General features: G+C 50.3%; 1 protein-coding gene across 11 annotated transcripts in view; it reads left to right on the top strand.

Moving 5' to 3' along the window:
- The window catches only part of ATXN1 (ataxin 1), a 193,308-nt gene extending 176,709 nt beyond the window's left edge, over positions 1-16,599 (top strand). For all 11 annotated transcript variants that reach the window (XM_082754897.1, XM_082754901.1, XM_082754900.1 and 8 more), the window contains 2 exons: positions 1,162-3,205; positions 9,070-16,599. In XM_082754897.1, coding sequence (XP_082611023.1) covers positions 1,322-3,205; positions 9,070-9,600 — 2,415 coding nt within the window. In that variant the 5' untranslated portion in view covers positions 1,162-1,321 and the 3' untranslated portion in view covers positions 9,601-16,599. The remainder of the gene's footprint in view (positions 1-1,161; positions 3,206-9,069) is intronic.
- Positions 16,600-16,669: the final 70 nt, after the last annotated feature.

Here is a 16,669-nt window from a genome sequence, read left to right as displayed (position 1 = left end):
AGGGGGAAGACCCCTGCGGATCGCAGGGCACCCCCGAGTTCAGGGAGCCTTCCTTCCGTCCTCCCCCTGGCCCAAAAGCCAGAGAATCTGCCCCAAAACGTTGGGTCCTTTAAGCAGCCTTTGCCTGAAGCTGCAGCTGATGGGTGTGCTGGTTTTTCTCCGCTGCACTAATGCGTGGCAGCTGTGGAGCTGGTGGAGGAAAAACAACAAGCTGTTTTGGTAGGGTCTGCGTGGCTGTTGGTGTTTGGTTACCGCTTATCAGGTTTTAGGGAGTGGAATAATTCACTCAAGGCCGATTGTATCAGACATTTAAATGCCTTAGACTGCTGTTGGATTATGGCAGCTTGGAGGACCACAAACGTAAGGAATGCTCTTAAAGACAGGTTTAATCTTTGCTTAATATGTCTTCAAAGCACTGCGTGCACACATAAACATCGGGCTTATTGTTCATTAGGAGTGAGGCAACAGGGAAAGAAATCCCCCAAAGGGATATTACTTGCCATAAGATAACTATCGGCACTGCTGCTCAGCACTCACTTTAAAGTGGCTTGAATCCCGTTCCCATCTTCTTCCCCCTTTTTTCTTTCACGTAACACACGCTTTTCTTGCAGGGATGCCTGTCGTGCGTGAGATGCAGGGTTTGTAAGCGCCCGTGCTCTCTGACCTTCCAGACCAGCCAGAAGCATGGGGGGAAACTGGGGGCTGGACAGCGAGTGGGCAAAAAAACTTTCCATAAAGTTTGTTACGAGGCAGGGCAAGGCAGGAGCTCCTGGTTTCGGGCAGGTCAGGACTTGGGATGGCCGAAGTCACCAGGGTTTTCCTGATGGAGGGAAGAAAGCAAGCTGACGAGACACTGTGGGCAAGCCCCTAGGAGCTTGCTGCTAAATCTGACACCCGATGGTCAGAGAGTTTCTGACCTGCCTGCGGTTTTAATCGCTTTCATGATGTGCCTGTGGACGTGCCCAGGATTGTAGCTGCCTCTTACAGTGCAGCTGTCCACTGCTCCTTGACAGGAGAGCAGCAATGCCCGGCTGATTTTGTTTCTCCAGCCCTTTTTTTCCTCTTTCTCGGTTGCTGGTTGGGGGTGTCGGCTTGTTTGTTCCCATTTCCCAGCGCTGATGGTGTGGTTTCCCCCCTCCCTCGCCCACCCTCTCGTTGCAGAGTCCAGAGGAGCTGTCGGAGGATCGTGCTCACAGGGAGATGATTCCCCATGAAGTCACTGGATCCCTGGCAGAAATCAAATGTGACTTTCCGTTTACCAGACTGAAACCAGAGCCAGCCAGACAGTGAAGCAAGCACAGTGGAGGGGGGACGGCGAAAGATGAAATCCAACCAAGAGCGGAGCAATGAATGCCTGCCGCCCAAGAAGCGAGAGATCCCCGCCACCAGCCTGCCTTCGGAGGTGAAGCCGGTCCTGCCGAACGACAACCACCGCGCCGACAACCTAGCATGGCTCCCCGGCACGCCCGGCGGCCAGAGCGGCCTGGGGGCCAGGCACAGGCCCGGGGGGACGTCGGCGGAGGTGGGCTTGCAGCAGGGTTTGCACAAGCCGCCGCCGCCGCCCTCGGCGGGGCTGGACTATTCCCCGCCCAGCGCGCCCAGGTCCGTGCCGGCCCCCACCACGCTCCCCACCGTGTACTCGCCCGCGCTCTCCCAGTCCGGGACCCCCGTCTCCCCCGTGCAGTACACACACCTGCAGCACACGTTCCAGTTCGTCGGGCCCCAGTACAGCGGACCATACGCCGGGTTCATCCCCTCGCAGCTGATCTCCCCGACCGCCAATTCGGCAACCGGCGCCGTGGCGGCGGCCACGGCGGTCGCAACCACTCCATCCCAGCGCTCCCAGCTGGAGGCTTATTCCACTTTGCTGGCCAGCATGAGCGGCTTGAGCCAGCAGGGGCACAAAGTCGAGCCGCACCTGGTTAGGACGCCCGGGCTGATCGCCGCCGGGTCCCCTCCGCCCGCCCAGCAGAACCAGTACGTCCACATCTCCAGCTCGCCCCAGAGCGCGGTCCGAAACGTCTCTCCTCCAACCATCCCGGTCCCCCTGCACCCCCACCAGACGGTGATCCCCCACACGCTCACCCTCGGCCCTTCCTCCCAGGTGGTGGTGCAGTACAGCGACGCCTCGCACTTCGTGGCGAGGGACGCCCCCAAAAAGCCCGAGAGCGGCCGGCTGCAGGCGATGCAGGCCAAGGAGGTACTGAACGGCGAGATAGAGAAGAGCCGGAGGTACGGCATTTCGCCCTCCGCCGACATGGGTCTGGTCAAAGCAGGCAATAAACCAGCTCCTCACCATTACGAGACCAGGCACGTGGTGGTGCACTCAAGCCCCGCCGAGTACGGCGCCCGGGATTCCTCAGGGGTCCGAGCCTCCGTCATGGTGGTCCCCAACAGCAGCACGCCCACAGCGGACATGGAGGTGCAGCAGGCCACCAACCGGGAGACCTCCCCCTCCGCCCTCAACGACAAGGGGAGCTTGCACCTCGGGAAGCCGGCCCACCGCTCCTACGCGTTGTCCCCGCAGCAGGCCCTGGGCCACGAGGGGGTGAAGGCGGTGGCCACGCTGTCCCCCCACACCGTCATCCAGACGACCCACAGCGCCTCCGAGCAGCTCCCCGTCGGGCTGCCGGCGACGGCCTTCTACGCCGGGACCCAGCCGCCGGTGATCGGCTACCTGAGCGGCCAGCAGCAAGCCCTGGGCTACCCGGGGGGGCTGCCCCAGCACCTGGTGATCCCCGGCACCCAGCCCCTGCTCATACCCGTCGGCAGCGCCGACGTGGAGCCGTCGGGCGTGGCGCCGGCGATAGTCACCTCGTCTCCCCAGTTCGCAGCAGTGCCTCACACATTCGTCACCACCGCCGTCCCCAAGAGCGAGGCTTTCAGCGCCGAGCCCCACACCACCCAGCCCGCCTACCAGGCCACCATGGTGCAGGCGCAGATCCACCTCCCCGTGGTGCAGTCCATCGCCTCCCCCGCTGCGGCTCCCCCCACGCTGCCCCCTTACTTCATGAAGGGGTCGATCATCCAGCTGGCCAACGGGGAGCTGAAGAAAGTAGAGGACTTGAAAACGGAAGACTTCATCCAGAGCGCGGAGATTAGCAATGACCTGAAAATAGACTCCAGCACTGTGGAGAGGATCGAAGACAGCCATAACCCAGGCATTGCTGTGATACAGTTTGCGGTCGGGGAGCATCGCGCACAGGTAACGGGGCCGCGCGCTGGTGGGGGGCAGCGGGGGGCACCTCGGTGTGGTCCGGTCGCGTGGGGTTAGTTTCTCATCCTTCACACCCAGCCATGAGACTGACTCGGGTCCAAAAATTGTCTGTCTGGCAGTGTTGGTGGAGCCATCAGGGGCACACTGGTGGCAAATGGTAGCCTCCTGGATGTAAAGTGGGTCTTCGCAGGGGACCAGGCTGCCCTCTTTCCTAGTGTCTAGATTAAATTGCTCAGTGCCTTCATTGGTCCAGGGGAAACATTTACGTACTCACTGGGAATGATGAGCAGGACTGAAAAATAAGAGTCCTGGCATCACACAGAAACATCCCGAGTCTAGGGGACAAACCGAGACGCCGGGCAGCAAAGGGATTTGCTGCAGTAAGGTCACACCGTGCGTTATCGTCACAGCCAAGGCACAAAGCTGGATCTTCTTCCACCCGTGGGCCTAGCCGAAGGTCTTCATTGCCTGGTTAGGATTTCTCGTGTTGGAATAAATCCTGCTGTGCTTTATAGCTGGAGAACCCATAAGAGAAATTACACCATCTTCATGCTTTTTTATTCAAATACAAGATGGGTTAAGCTGTATGAGGGGATATATTTTGCATTCTTGTAGGTGATTTTGACCTTCCACCCCATGAAGCTTGGGCTAGATTCAGCGCAAATCCTACCCTTGAGCAATAGGTAGGCTGCGAGGTTGTGAATTTCCATGGCTTGGAGACAGCTTGGAGCTGTCTGTGGGAATGCTTCCACTCACACGTAAGTTACTGAAACGCTACAGACTTTTACTGAGGCTTCAGTCGTGAGTGGTTTAAACACTGTGCAGCTCACATAAACTGTCGGTTCCAGGGAAATTTGGAAAGGAAAACCATCTATGTGGCTGGTCAGGCCGTGCTTCTGACCTTTGTTTCTCACTGCAGGAAAAAATCCTGTAACTTTCCAAAGATACTTCTAGGTTAAGACCGTACTGATCATAAAGCATTATCCTATTGCTGCCCATTTTCTGAGCAATTTAGATTCTTCTCTACTGAGGCCGGAGCAGATCAGATACACCAGGTAGCAGCGTGGTTCCTAGAGGTATTCATTATTCACAATAACGTTGTCACAAGTGCTCTCAGTTTGGTTTGAAATACGAGTGCTGTGAGCTGCAGCATTTGCAGCCACGAGGCAGCACCCTCGGTGATGGAGAACCAGAGGGAGAGAGAGGGTGAGAGGAGCTGGAAGTGTCCAGATCTGGCGAAGAAACCTAGGCTGGCAGTTTGGAGAAGAAAAACGAGCAGGTACGGCACAGAGGAGCAAGTCACACAAAAAAACCTTACAGGCGCAGCCGTCTGTGTCCCATCCTTCCCAACCTGCGCCTACCTGGCAGCGGCTACATGCGTCAGGTCCCGTTGCTCATGTCAGACGTGCAGGTAGTGTTTTTATTGTGTCTTGTTGGTGGATCTGCCAGCACAGCTGAGGTGCTGTGCGCTGGGAAGAGCGCCTTCGCAAGGGGTGGAGTGCCATCCTCTGGCAGAAAGCACAAACCCGCGCACCGCTCGCACCCAGCCCTGTGCCACCTTACGCAGAAGCCTATCAGGAGCGGGCTGACATCACCGCAGCCGAAATACTCCCCAGCTGTGCTTCCCACAGGGGATGCTTCCAGAACCGAGGGAGAGGCACGCAGGGATGTGATCAGCGCGAGGGTTTCATTGAGGTTTCCTGCGGATTCCAGGCCTTGGGTCTCTTCCCGGATCAGCTGTGTGCCTGCATGGCAGGGGCTGCTCCGAGAGAGAGAGGGAAGGAGAGCATTTCTGCGTGGCTGAAGTCACCGCTGACCTCACCCTTGGCCCAGCGTGGCCATATGGAAGCGTTTAGCCCTATTAGCAGCCATGGGGCCGTCTTTACTTGTTAGGAAATGGCCCCTTCAAATAATGGTATTTTGTCTCGGAGCTTAGGGCAGTGGCTCAGGGGTACTGCTACACTTCCACACTGACTCCCAAGAACTGAGGGAATATGCGATCTCTGGGAGGTCATCGCAGCACCGATGATTTCATGCTTCCAGGCTCTGTGCAAGCGCTAGCTAATTTCCACACCAGCTGAGGGACAAAGGTAGGAGGTTATTTTTAGCCGAGCGTATCCAGCTCGCACGTAGGGAGGCACCACGCAGCTGCTATTGTACCACGGAGCTGCAAGCCCACAGCTGCTCCTCCCCGGCGCAGTGCTAAGGCAGAAACAGGTCATCCTCCCACCTGCCCCCCTCTTCCAGTCACGTCTCTCTTCCAGGCGTGTAAAACCAGGAGACAATTAGCCCACCTGAAGCTGTACCCCTTTCCAGTGAAACAACTGCCCTTAGCCCCTGAGGGAAGCTAGGTTTCCATTTCGGGGCATCCCTGCTGGGGATGAGTAAGAAGTGAAACAAGTATCAAATGGACGAGAACCCAAAGTTCAGCGGTTATTCCTCTGAATTCAAGTTGCCTAAAAAAAACCTTATGGATCTGAATCTCTTTGCAATTCAACATATTATTCTTGTAATAACACGTATATCGTTATTACCTGTCCTTTCTTTCGCTGCCAGGAACAAGCGGAAGCTGGCAATTCACATCCATTTCTGTTAAGGTCAAAACCCACAGGAGATGCAAAAGTAGTGCTCTGAAATGCTTGCTTTGATCCCTGAGTTCCAGCTCCCAATAATTTCTAAAATACAGCTTTAGAAAGGAAGACAAGCATACAGGTTATAACTTTCCTTTTCTTTTAAAACCAGAACCATAGACATTAGAGATAGAGCAGTTCTGTAAGACCACTGACCTTGAAGCACCCCTTTTCACAGTGACAGCACACCAAAGCTGCTCCAGATGCAGCCCTGGTGGGATGCTGAAGGCTTCATGACAACTCCCGTGTCACCCCACACATGCCAGGTCCTGGTGGCAAGAGGTGCTGCTGCCTGCAACCCCGTAGATGTCTCAGAGGAGATGCACTCTTGTGAGGGCAGGTGTTGTTTGCAGTGGTGGGGAAATGAGGAGCTGTCGTCTCTATACAGCTCAGATACACATTGGTGCTCCTCATGTTGGTTGCAGCAGCTCTTCCAGCACGTGTCGTGGGTGTTCCAGCTCCAGCATGCATTTCCTGAGCAACCTGAATTGCCTCCCTCACCTGCTGAGTTTGGCTGAGAAATAAGGTGATAAAGGGCTATAGAAAGTTACAGACACACAGTGGCTGCAATGAGAAGTTTTGGGTGTTTCCATTAGTCATTGTTCAAACCTGGAAATAAAGCAGTAACTTTGCAGTAGAGCCCGGTGTGCTTGAAAGGGACCAGCATTTTGGTTTCTGGCTTTATTGTCTTAATAGTTAGAAAGGCACAGAAACAAGTTTCACATTTCTTTGTCCCCTACAACAATCATGCCAAGATACTGGGGGAGGGAGCTTTTAAAATCAACTTTTCTAATTTGAATGCAGTGGCCAGGAGAAAATGTTACAGAGGTGTTCTCACTGCACTTTCACACTTGGAAGCTCTTTGTCTACTATTGATTGTAGAGAGTGGTTATGTTAAAATCCCAACTTTGCTGAATCCAGAAGCAGATAGCTAAAGCAGTGCTGCCAGAGCTGTGGATGCCCCATCCCTGGAGGTGCTCAAGGCCAGGCTGGATGGGGCTTTGGACAACCTGGTTTGGTGGGAGGTGTCCCTGCCCATGGCAGGGGGGTGGCACTGGGTGGTCTTTGAGGTTCCTTCCAACCCAAACCATTCTGAGATTCTGTGTCCATGAACACTGTGACTGGGTCATGGCAATAATGGCATTTCATTAGGGTTGTTCATAATCACCACCAGCAATCTGACTGATAGTTTCAGTGACTGACAGTTCAGGCGAGTGTTTCATATGCCACGTAAAACAAAAGTATGACGTGCTGTGGAAGCGTGTTAACACCACAAGAAACTTCTGTTTCAGTGAGTATAAAGCGCATGAGTATGTGTGATTCCCAAAGGCACAAATAGCTTTTGATGGGGTTGGGAAAGTACAAAAAGAAAGAAAAAAAAATTACAGTAAGCAGGAAGGAAGAGAGAAAGGGGCGAGCCACAGCACTAAAAACCCATGTCCACCATATGGTTCATGCCTAGGGAAAAGCCTACAGCTCTGTGTAGACAGTAGTTTCCATTTAAGTCCCTAAAAGATGCTGCATGTCCACCGCCTCTCCTAGTCAGATGCCTTTCCGAGGTGAGTATGTATGGAATAGGACCACAAACCTGGGGCAAGTATTTCTGCAAATCCTGGCGCTGGAGTAAAGAGTGATTCTCCAGCAGCATGAAGTGGCAGGACTTCTGCAGTTTCCTTGCCCCAGGTGCTCCATGGTTCATAAACCAGGCCTAGGGCCGTGTCCCTGTCCAGTATTGCTGTGTATGTAGTTGGTTGTTGGCAGGCAGGTCTGGTCAAAAAAAGTTTTAATATGGCACAAATTGATTTACTGGGGGGAGCAGGAGGGTGTTTTGTGCCTCTAAGCTACTGCTTTTGAAATTCCTCATGGAGTGGCTAATTTGCTGGGCAGATGGAGTGTCAAAAGAATATATTAAGTGTTACTCATTAGCCTGACCATGTAGCATATATTTATTGATGTCTTAAGGTTGGGGTTTTCTCAGCTGTCTCAGGAGCTGCAGTTGTCTGCTAGGACATGGCGTGGGTTTAACCAGCTGAAAGAGCAGTCAAAATCTGTTGGGAATCTTTGGCTTACCAGTCCTGGAGCCTCTGTCCCTGCGCTGTGGGACATCCCAAATCCAGTCCTCCTGCTCACGGTGGATGTGGAGCTGGTGGGGTCCAAAGAGAGCTGCCAGGGGCCCTGTTTGCAGAGGATAAGTGCTGCCGTACTGCCCACTGCAAACCAGGAGTCCTCAGGATGCCTTGGCGTGAGACACACGTTGGAAAGGAATCGGTATCTGTGCCAGAAAGAAAGGTACTTCCAGAGGGAGCCTCGTGGTGGTCATTGAGTCCAGCCTCTTCGGGTTGCAGATCTCAGTGGAGCTGCACACAGCATGTTAAAAACATGTGCCAGGTTTTTGAAAGTGTTAGTCAGAATTTCCTGCCCTGACAGGGCCGTGGCAGAAGGGCTTGGGCCTGTAGGGTGTGAGTCACGAGCCCACATCGACGGTTTGATCCTGCTGACAGACACTGTGTGGTATTGAGGTGCTCGTGGTGTCAGGTCCTCCAGGCCCACCGTCAGGGGCTTCTGGAGGAGTAGGTGGGAGAAGGGGACGAAGTGCTCTGGGTCACAGGACTGCCCGGGGAAGGTGGGTTTGTGCCTGCTGCTGGTACAGACACAGCTCTGTACCTACCCACGGCCTTCCCCTGTAATTCGACGTCCTCAGCCATTTCACGCTGGTAAGTATGCACTGACACGGGTGGAGGTTGGCATGGGGAGGTGATGTTCCCATGGTCATTTAGGAAATCGTGTGTCATAACAAGGAGCAGAAGCCAGAGCCCCTTCCAGCCTCGGGGAGCCATCCTCTGGCTGCCAAGTGCCTTCAGGCCTGGGTGTCAGGCTCGAGGTACCGCAGGGGTATGGCAGAGTTTGTCAGATGCCAAAGCTGTTTGGCCTCTTAGGTCTCTCCGAGCAGCTGGGTGGAGGTAAAGATCGATTCCTGTTGCGGTTTTGCGCTAAGAAGTGCTGAGCTCAGTCTGTTTAACACCCGCCTGACAAGGACGAGCGTGAAGTCTGGTGCTCGAGGCACAGATTTCGCAGGAACCGAGCGGCACCTGTGCAATTCCTGCTTCACTGCTGTCACCCACAACGCCTGCTGGGTGCTGCACGCGTGCCCCAGGGCAAAGGCATCATCTCACGCTCTCTCCTCCCTCCCTCTCTCTCTTTCTGTTGTCTCTCTCTCTGCAGGTCAGCGTGGAGGTCTTGGTAGAATACCCTTTTTTTGTATTTGGACAAGGCTGGTCATCCTGCTGCCCCGAGAGAACCAGCCAGCTCTTTGATTTGCCATGCTCCAAACTCTCTGTGGGGGATGTCTGCATATCGCTTACGCTCAAGAACCTGAAGAACGGCTCTATTAAAAAGGGCCAGCCCGTGGACTCAGCTAGTATCTTGCTGAAGCATTCAAAGAATGACAGTCTAGCTGGAAGTAGACACAGGTATGCGGAGCAGGAAAATGGGATTAATCAGGGAAGTGCACAGATGTTAGCTGAGAATGGTGAACTGAAGTTTCCGGACAAAATAGGATTGCCTGCAGCACCTTTGCTCACCAAAACAGAACCCAGCAAGCCCCCGGCAACGAGGAAGAGGAGGTGGTCAGCCCCCGAAACACGAAAACTAGAGAAATCAGAAGAGGAGCCACCTTTGACTCTTCCCAAGCCTTCTTTTATTCCTCAGGAGGTTAAGATTTGCATTGAAGGTCGATCCAATGTAGGAAAGTAAAAGTTGTTTGGGGAAAGGAAATTAGGCTATCCCTTGTCATTTTTATCCAGATTACTGTACTGTAGACTAAATAACCCAGTATTTACATGTTATCATCTTATTTTAGGTTTATGTTATAACCTTGTTGTTATAGTTGCAGCTGGTATTATGCAGGAGACTGGTGCATATGTTTTTCCACAAGTGTTTGTCAGTGACTAGGTTTCTTGAGAGCTACAGAAGGGGCAGTATCTGCTTCACACACCCTTAGTGGAAATGAATGTGTTGTCATGGCTCCTGTTTTCTAACACCTCGTGTAGGACAGGGTCCAGCTGTGATTTTTTTTCTTTTTGTCGTCGTTATTTTTTTTGTGTTTTTTTTTTTTTCCTTGTTTTGGTTCCCGTTCTAGGTTTTTTTTTTTGGGGGGGGGGTAGGTGAGGAGAAGGGAACTGTAGCAGAGGTGTGTGTCACGCGTGGTGTGTGTGTGCGTGCGCCCGTCCCGAGGAGGGACCCTGAAGAGGTTTCCTGGCCCCAGGTGAATGCTGAGGACACAACCCACAGATGTTACCCAAAAACAGGATCAGACAGCCTCTGATGCTGTCAACAATAAGCCAACTCTCGCTCAAGGCTCTACAGTATATATATATATATGTGTGTGTGTATATATATATATATATATATATATTTGTGTGTGTGTATATGTATATATATATTTCCCCCCATGGGGTCTGACTGCACTGATTTTTGCTCACCAAGCATCTGCCACACCACCACTTTCCCCTCTGCTTGCTCGTGCAGTCGGGTGCCGGGAGGCCACACACACACGGGGCGCTGTCCTCGGCGCCGGCGGGCACGCCTGGGCGCACGTGGGTGTGCGTGGGTGTGCGTGGGTGTGCGCAGGGAGCCCTCCGGCTCGCTGGGCGGGCCCTGTTTCCGTGCAGTGTTAGACAAATCCCTCGGGTTAAGGCCATGGACATTCGCTTCCACCAGGGAGACGCATACTGCCCCTTTGAGATCACAGGCATCCATCGTTTGCAGTTGGGTTGCAGGTCTTTGTCTTTAACTCTAGTACTGTTTTTGGTTCATGATTATGGACGACCCGTGCCACTTTTTTTCAAATTTCAGTGTGACACAGGAACCCGATGTTGAAGATGAACGTAGAATGTCTTTAAGCACTTAAAATGCTGTTCACACTTTATTGCTGAGCATCCTGGTCTAACACTCAGTACGTACTGTATCTCACTTTAATCTGCTCGGAAAACAGCAGCAGCAAACAAATTAATCTCTTCAACACTGTAACTACATGCAACTATGTAAAGTTTTCTCACGAGCAAGATGCTGAAAGTTTCAATGTGGTTTCAAAGGGATGAATGTGAATTATTGAACTAGTATGTGACAGTCATTGTCCACAAAGGACTACTTAATAGGAGGCACTTTTTAAACTTTAATGCTTGAGAAAGAGTTAAAGGCATATGCGAGCTGACAGATAATAAAAGAATAAGAGAAAGGAAAAAGGAAAGAGAAAAAAAAAATCATTGTCCAGTGTTTTTGAAAAAAAGATGGACTTTAAAGAATCTTGCAATTTGCACATCTTGAGTTTATCATTTGTGTGGTATTCCTGCAGTTTTTACCTAATAATGTTGTGGGTTGGGGGGGGTCTGAAAGAGCATAAACAAATGTAGCAATTACTCACTAACCTGCCTACGCTCTAGGCCATTTCATAGGGTTATTGTTCCTTTCAAAGTTCATTTTCGGTCTTTCTGCCGTATCTGCCACACAGAACCTAGCACAGGTCCTACCGGGACGGCTCTGAGAATTTGTCTTCAGACTTGCTGAGAGAGTTTTCCACAAGAAACATTTCTATACATAAGCAAGGTGTTTGTTTGTTTTTAAAACAAACCTATTGTTATTTTATTATTATTATTATTTGTTATTTTAATTGCATTGCTTTCCATTTGAAAGACTAGATTTAAGAGTTTGGTACAAAACAAGTTTTTTTGGGGGGGGGATTCACGCCGTTCAGTCTTTTGTTTCCCCAGGTAGGGCCGGATCCTTTGAGGTGCTGTGCACCCAGCCTCCCGGAAAGTCGCGGGGAGGTGCGAGTATTACGTACTTCGGGTCTGAGCTACAAAAAGCCTCTTGCTGCCAACAGGGATGTGTCTCATTGATGTCAGTGGGATCTAGCTCGGGCCCGGCGCGATCAAGCGTTCACGTCGTTACTTTTGGTTGGTGAGTTCGCGTCCTTCAGGTAGTTTTGAAGAAGCTGTGCTGATAGGGAGAAAAGGAAATAAAAAGTCCTGGATTAGAAATACAGTACCTAAAGTGAACAAACTTATTTAAAAATCTCGTTTTCCCTCTCCCCTAAAATACAGTGCTTTTATTTAAGAAAAGAAATGTTAACCCCAAACCCCAGCTTTGACTCTGTTATTTGTTACTTGAAATTTAGCTCACACCAGAACTAATTGTTTTTATACCATATTCTGGGGTGCACCAAAAAGTTTAAATACGTTTAAAATAGCTTGAAACTTTTCTTGAATTTCCTTGAATTTTATTAACCTCTCAGCGGGCTACCAAATAGCTGAGTGGGTTTCTTCTCACAGTCACACTGCTTAGTTAGTGCTTATTTGTTAATATTTCTGCTCAGAGAAGTTGCTTAATCTTCCATATACTCTGCTCAGGGCACTTGCAATTTATTGTTTTGTTTTGTTTCCTGTTTTGTTTTTAAGCTTTTGATGGTAAAGGAGTAGAAAGAATTACAGATTTTAGTTCGCATTCGTACCACTATTTCCGTAATTCACACGTGCTCGGAAAAAAAAAAAAATCTCAAAGAGAACCATACGCATTCACATTCGTGGTTAATAAGGAAGCAGGGGCTATTAAACTGACTGGATCTATTCAACTAACACTAAAAAAAATAAAAAATAAAAAATAATAATAATAAAAAAATAAGTTTGGAGCAATAGGAATGTATTAGTTCTGTGCTTGTATTTCAGACTGAGGATTTCTGAAATAACTGGTTCTTTCCCAACAATCATCCCTTTCCATGCTTTGGCTTTCGTAGGATGTGCAATACTTTACGTGCCAACGTAGACTCACCCGTGCGGTGTTAGCTAGATCTCATACCCTCTTCTGGTTTCCCCTTTTTGTTCCCTTGGAATAGTTTCTTTCTTCCTTCCTTCCTTTTTTTTTTATTTTTTTCCTATTAATAACTCCCCTCCCCCCAAAAATAAAAAAGAAACGTGTTGAGGGTGAGGCGTTCCTTGACCTGGGAAACACCAGCCCTTTTTGTCAGCGTGAGGTAAAGGCCTGCCTCGGCCTTGCGTCTCGGAGACGCACGCCCCCGGCCTCCGCGCTGTGGAAAAAAATGAAAAATTTAGATCCAGGAAGACAAAAAGCGCCTAATCCGAGTTCCCCCCTGCCACCACCACCACCAAGAGAGGAGTTTTGGGGTTCATTATGTCTCCAAGGGGAGGATTTTTGCCAACGTCAGCCCTCTTCCCCACGGGGCCACGCGCGGCCGTGGGGCCGCTCGGTGTTTGCTCCGTGCCCTGGCCCGGCTCCCCTTTCTCTTGTTTTCTTTTGGTCTTTTTTGTTTTGTTTTTTTTTGTTTGTTTTCTTTCCTTTTTATTTTCTTTTTCTTCCTTTTTTTTTGTAGCAGGCCTGTTTAGTTTACAACGAAATGCATACAATCACCAAGAAATTAGTCAGGGCGAAGAAAATAAAACGAGAACCTCTTTATAGGGATTTCTAAAAATATCTATCTATCTGTCTATCTATCTATCTAATCTATCTATATATCTATATATATAAAATGACTGTTCCTTATAGTGTTTAACTTAGGCATTGTTTCAGTTTGTCTGGGCCACATCACGGGGAATTTGAGTTTGATGTCACTTACCTCAAGTCCTGCAGTTGAAACCCAAATTGGCGTTGCTGTTGACCTACTTTAGGATTTTGTAAGTTGCTGTTGGGATGTTTTTTTCCCCCGACAAACCAGACCTCGGGGTGGGAGGGGTAGGGGGGGGGATAGGATGTTCCTCTGATTCCTTCAATTCCTTCGTCCCGCTGTCGCTTCGTTCGACCTGTCGTTCCGTCATTTTCTCGGCATGGGGAAGTGACATCACTACTCTCGTTTCCCTAAATCAAGGAACATTTAGAAACTTTTCACACCTTTTACTCAGGGATGGGGCTGGCATATGTGTGGTACACTGATGTGACCAGAAGCAGCACTTTTACTGCTCTGGAGTAGGGATGTACAATGTGACAGACGAGTTTGGATTTCCTGCATCTCATGGTTTAACTCTGTAGATATCACGTAGATCGCAATACAAAAGCAGCAGGCTCAGCGTGAACTGTAGCTGTTGGTTATCACGAAAATTCACTCTGTGCAGAGATTTGTTTCACTTAAAAGTGTGTTGCCAATATTAAAAAGGAAACGGTGAAATTCTGTTCAGACTTGCAACTGCTAAAAAAAAAAAAAAAAAGAGGGAAAAAGTCTGTATCAAGGAGAGCAAATCCTCTTTATTTTAAACACTAACAGTGTTATTTCAAAGAGGGGTTCTTGGCACAGCGGCCTGGGCCCCAGCTCTGCAAACACTTATGCGTGTGCTCAGGGGAAGGCCTGAGCTGGCTGGCCAAAGCAGCCGGGCGGCTCGGGAGCCCTCTGTGAAGTACGCGTATAAATCTTTGTGAAACTGAAGCCTGGTTCGGTTAGGGCCAGATTCTGACCTTACTCAGGTGGCTGGAAAACCCTGGGGTTTCGTCCAGGTTCACCAGGGCGGGATGCCCCGGGGGCGCGGGGGGATGTGGCCTGTTGAAACACTTCTGCTATCCCATGAACGCCAAAATGTGGCGAAATGGGGCTTGCACTCGGACAGGTAATTTCCATTTCTGCCCTCCCCATCATCACAGGTGACAGCAGAGCCCGCTTGGGGCTCTGGCCGGTGCTGATGTGATAAGCGAGGGGGGCGACCATGTCGCTGGAGTGCAGCCGGTCATTTTCTTCTCTCTGGTTTATCCACCTCCCCCCCCGCCCCCACGGTCCTGAAACAACAGAAAAACGAGAATTTGTTGATGCAGATCTGCATACGTGCACACACAGCCAGGCAGAAGTGTCAGTTTGCACATGAATAAATACGTGTGAGTTTTGCAAGCCTACACATCCACTTGGTTTCCTGTCCCGAGGACAGTGTCGTGTTTTGTGTCGATAGGGAAATTCCAAACGAGTTGCACACCTCTACTCCAGAGTTCAATTTCTTTTACATAGACGACCTCGCTTCAGATGTGTTACCTTTACTGATAGGATCTTTTCTTGTAGCACTATATCTTGTGGGAATATTTTTTGATGTAAACCTAATTTGAGAAGCTTATTAAGAATAGAAACTTTTTTTGAAGCACTCACATTGAGGAGTACAGGTAATGTTTTAAAAAAATTGCACAAAAGAAAAATGAATGTTGGAATGATTCATTCAGTGTTTGAAAAAGAGATGGCTCTGTTTGAACAGTGAGTTTCATACCTTGTTTGTAAAAAAAAAAAAAAAAAAGTTTTTAAATACAAAAGCAGAGAAAGGTTGAAAGTTACATGTTTTTTGTATATAGAAATTGTCATGTCTAGATGATCTGATTTGTATTGGCTTTGGCCAGGAAGAATTATTACTTAAAAGGCTCTTAAAGAACAACTGTGCTTAATTTTCTGTTCGTATTACATTTCTGGGTCCCGTTTCTGGGGAATGGAGTCATGCTTTCACACTGTTTATTCCTGTGCTGAAAACACACCTTGGAGCAGCAATTCCTGAGTGCAGCTACCAGGCACTTCAAAGGGTGGCTACTGTGCAAACCTAGGGTCTCGCTCTGCAGCTGGGTTTCGGCTTTAGATCTCTCCTGCCTGCGCCAAGGGACGAGGCTGGCAAGGCACGGCCCGCTCGGCTCCCGCCTCAAGCCTTTCGGCCCGATTATTTTTTATTTCCTCTCCCCGTGAGGCTGTTCCACGTTTTTTTTTCCAGCACTTCCTGCTCCAGACGAAACCCAAAGAGTATAATCCTGAGCAAGAAGTGTTCACAGCGGGGGATCCTAGCCTAGCGCCCGCAGCAGGGCCCTGCCCGAGGCAGGGCGGCCTTGGAGCCCCTTCCACTGCCCCCTCTCCCCGCGCCCTCCTCCAGAGCTGCCGGGGAGCAGCAGGCACACGAGGCAGCTTTCCAGCGGCGGTCTGGCTTGCTTGAGAGACCGGTGTTTTCCAGAAGCCAAAAGAGAGGATCCCGAGGCAGTTTGTGAGGAGAGAGGGTCTTTTTCTAAGTCCAAAGATTGAGCTGGGCAGCTGGGGGCCGGCGGTGACCTCGGCTCTCGTCCAGGCGGCCCCGGGCCCCGGCTGTATTACAATGAAGTGCATTCAGCCAATAGGTAGTATTTATACAATAACAGTCTCTAAGGTTTCTGTAGTTTTTTGTTTTTATTATTTTTCCTTCTTGTTATCTGAAAGGACTCAAGTCTTCCACTGAGGATTTTATGGAGGCTTCATCCAAGGCTGTTTTCTTTTCGGTTTGTTCCTATTTCGAGCAGTCAAAGCTCCTGTGCCCTTTCCCTCGACCATGCAGTAGGCATGCATTGGAAGTGTTGTTTGCGGTAGGCCTTAGGCACTCCTTGAAGCTGTCGTTGCTGTACTACTGGATTGCTGACATGCAAAACCTCCAGGGCCCGGACCCCCGGCCCGGCTCTGCCCCGGATCCCGCCCGGGGGCTCGCTGTGAGAGCCGAGGAGCCGACTGCTCGCCCTTTGAACGCGCTCTGCACGACTCCTCTCCGAGCCACGGGGTTGGGATCCGGGTAGCTGAGGACGAAAACGGGCCGGGGGGGTGGCTACATCGGTGTCTTCTGCCTGGCCGTCGGGCTGGCCGCTTAGCGAAGTTACTAACCTGTTAAGGCGTAGATACAACCTCTTACGACAGTCAGCTAATGTTGAAACTCACTAATGTATGTATTTGCTCTTTTTTTTTTTTTTTTTTTTGAATAATATATTAACTTGTTGAACACTGTCCTTTTTCGCAGTGTTAAAGGGTTAAAGGGGGGGTGGGTGGGGGCATGGGAGGGTTGGGTTATGG

The sequence above is a fragment of the Aythya marila genome (assembly GCF_965140915.1).
Source record: "Aythya marila genome assembly, chromosome: 2".
In the NCBI taxonomy this organism is placed as follows: domain Eukaryota; kingdom Metazoa; phylum Chordata; class Aves; order Anseriformes; family Anatidae; genus Aythya; species Aythya marila.
Note: the sequence above shows the minus strand (reverse complement) of the source record. Positions and strands in the feature narration are given on the sequence as shown.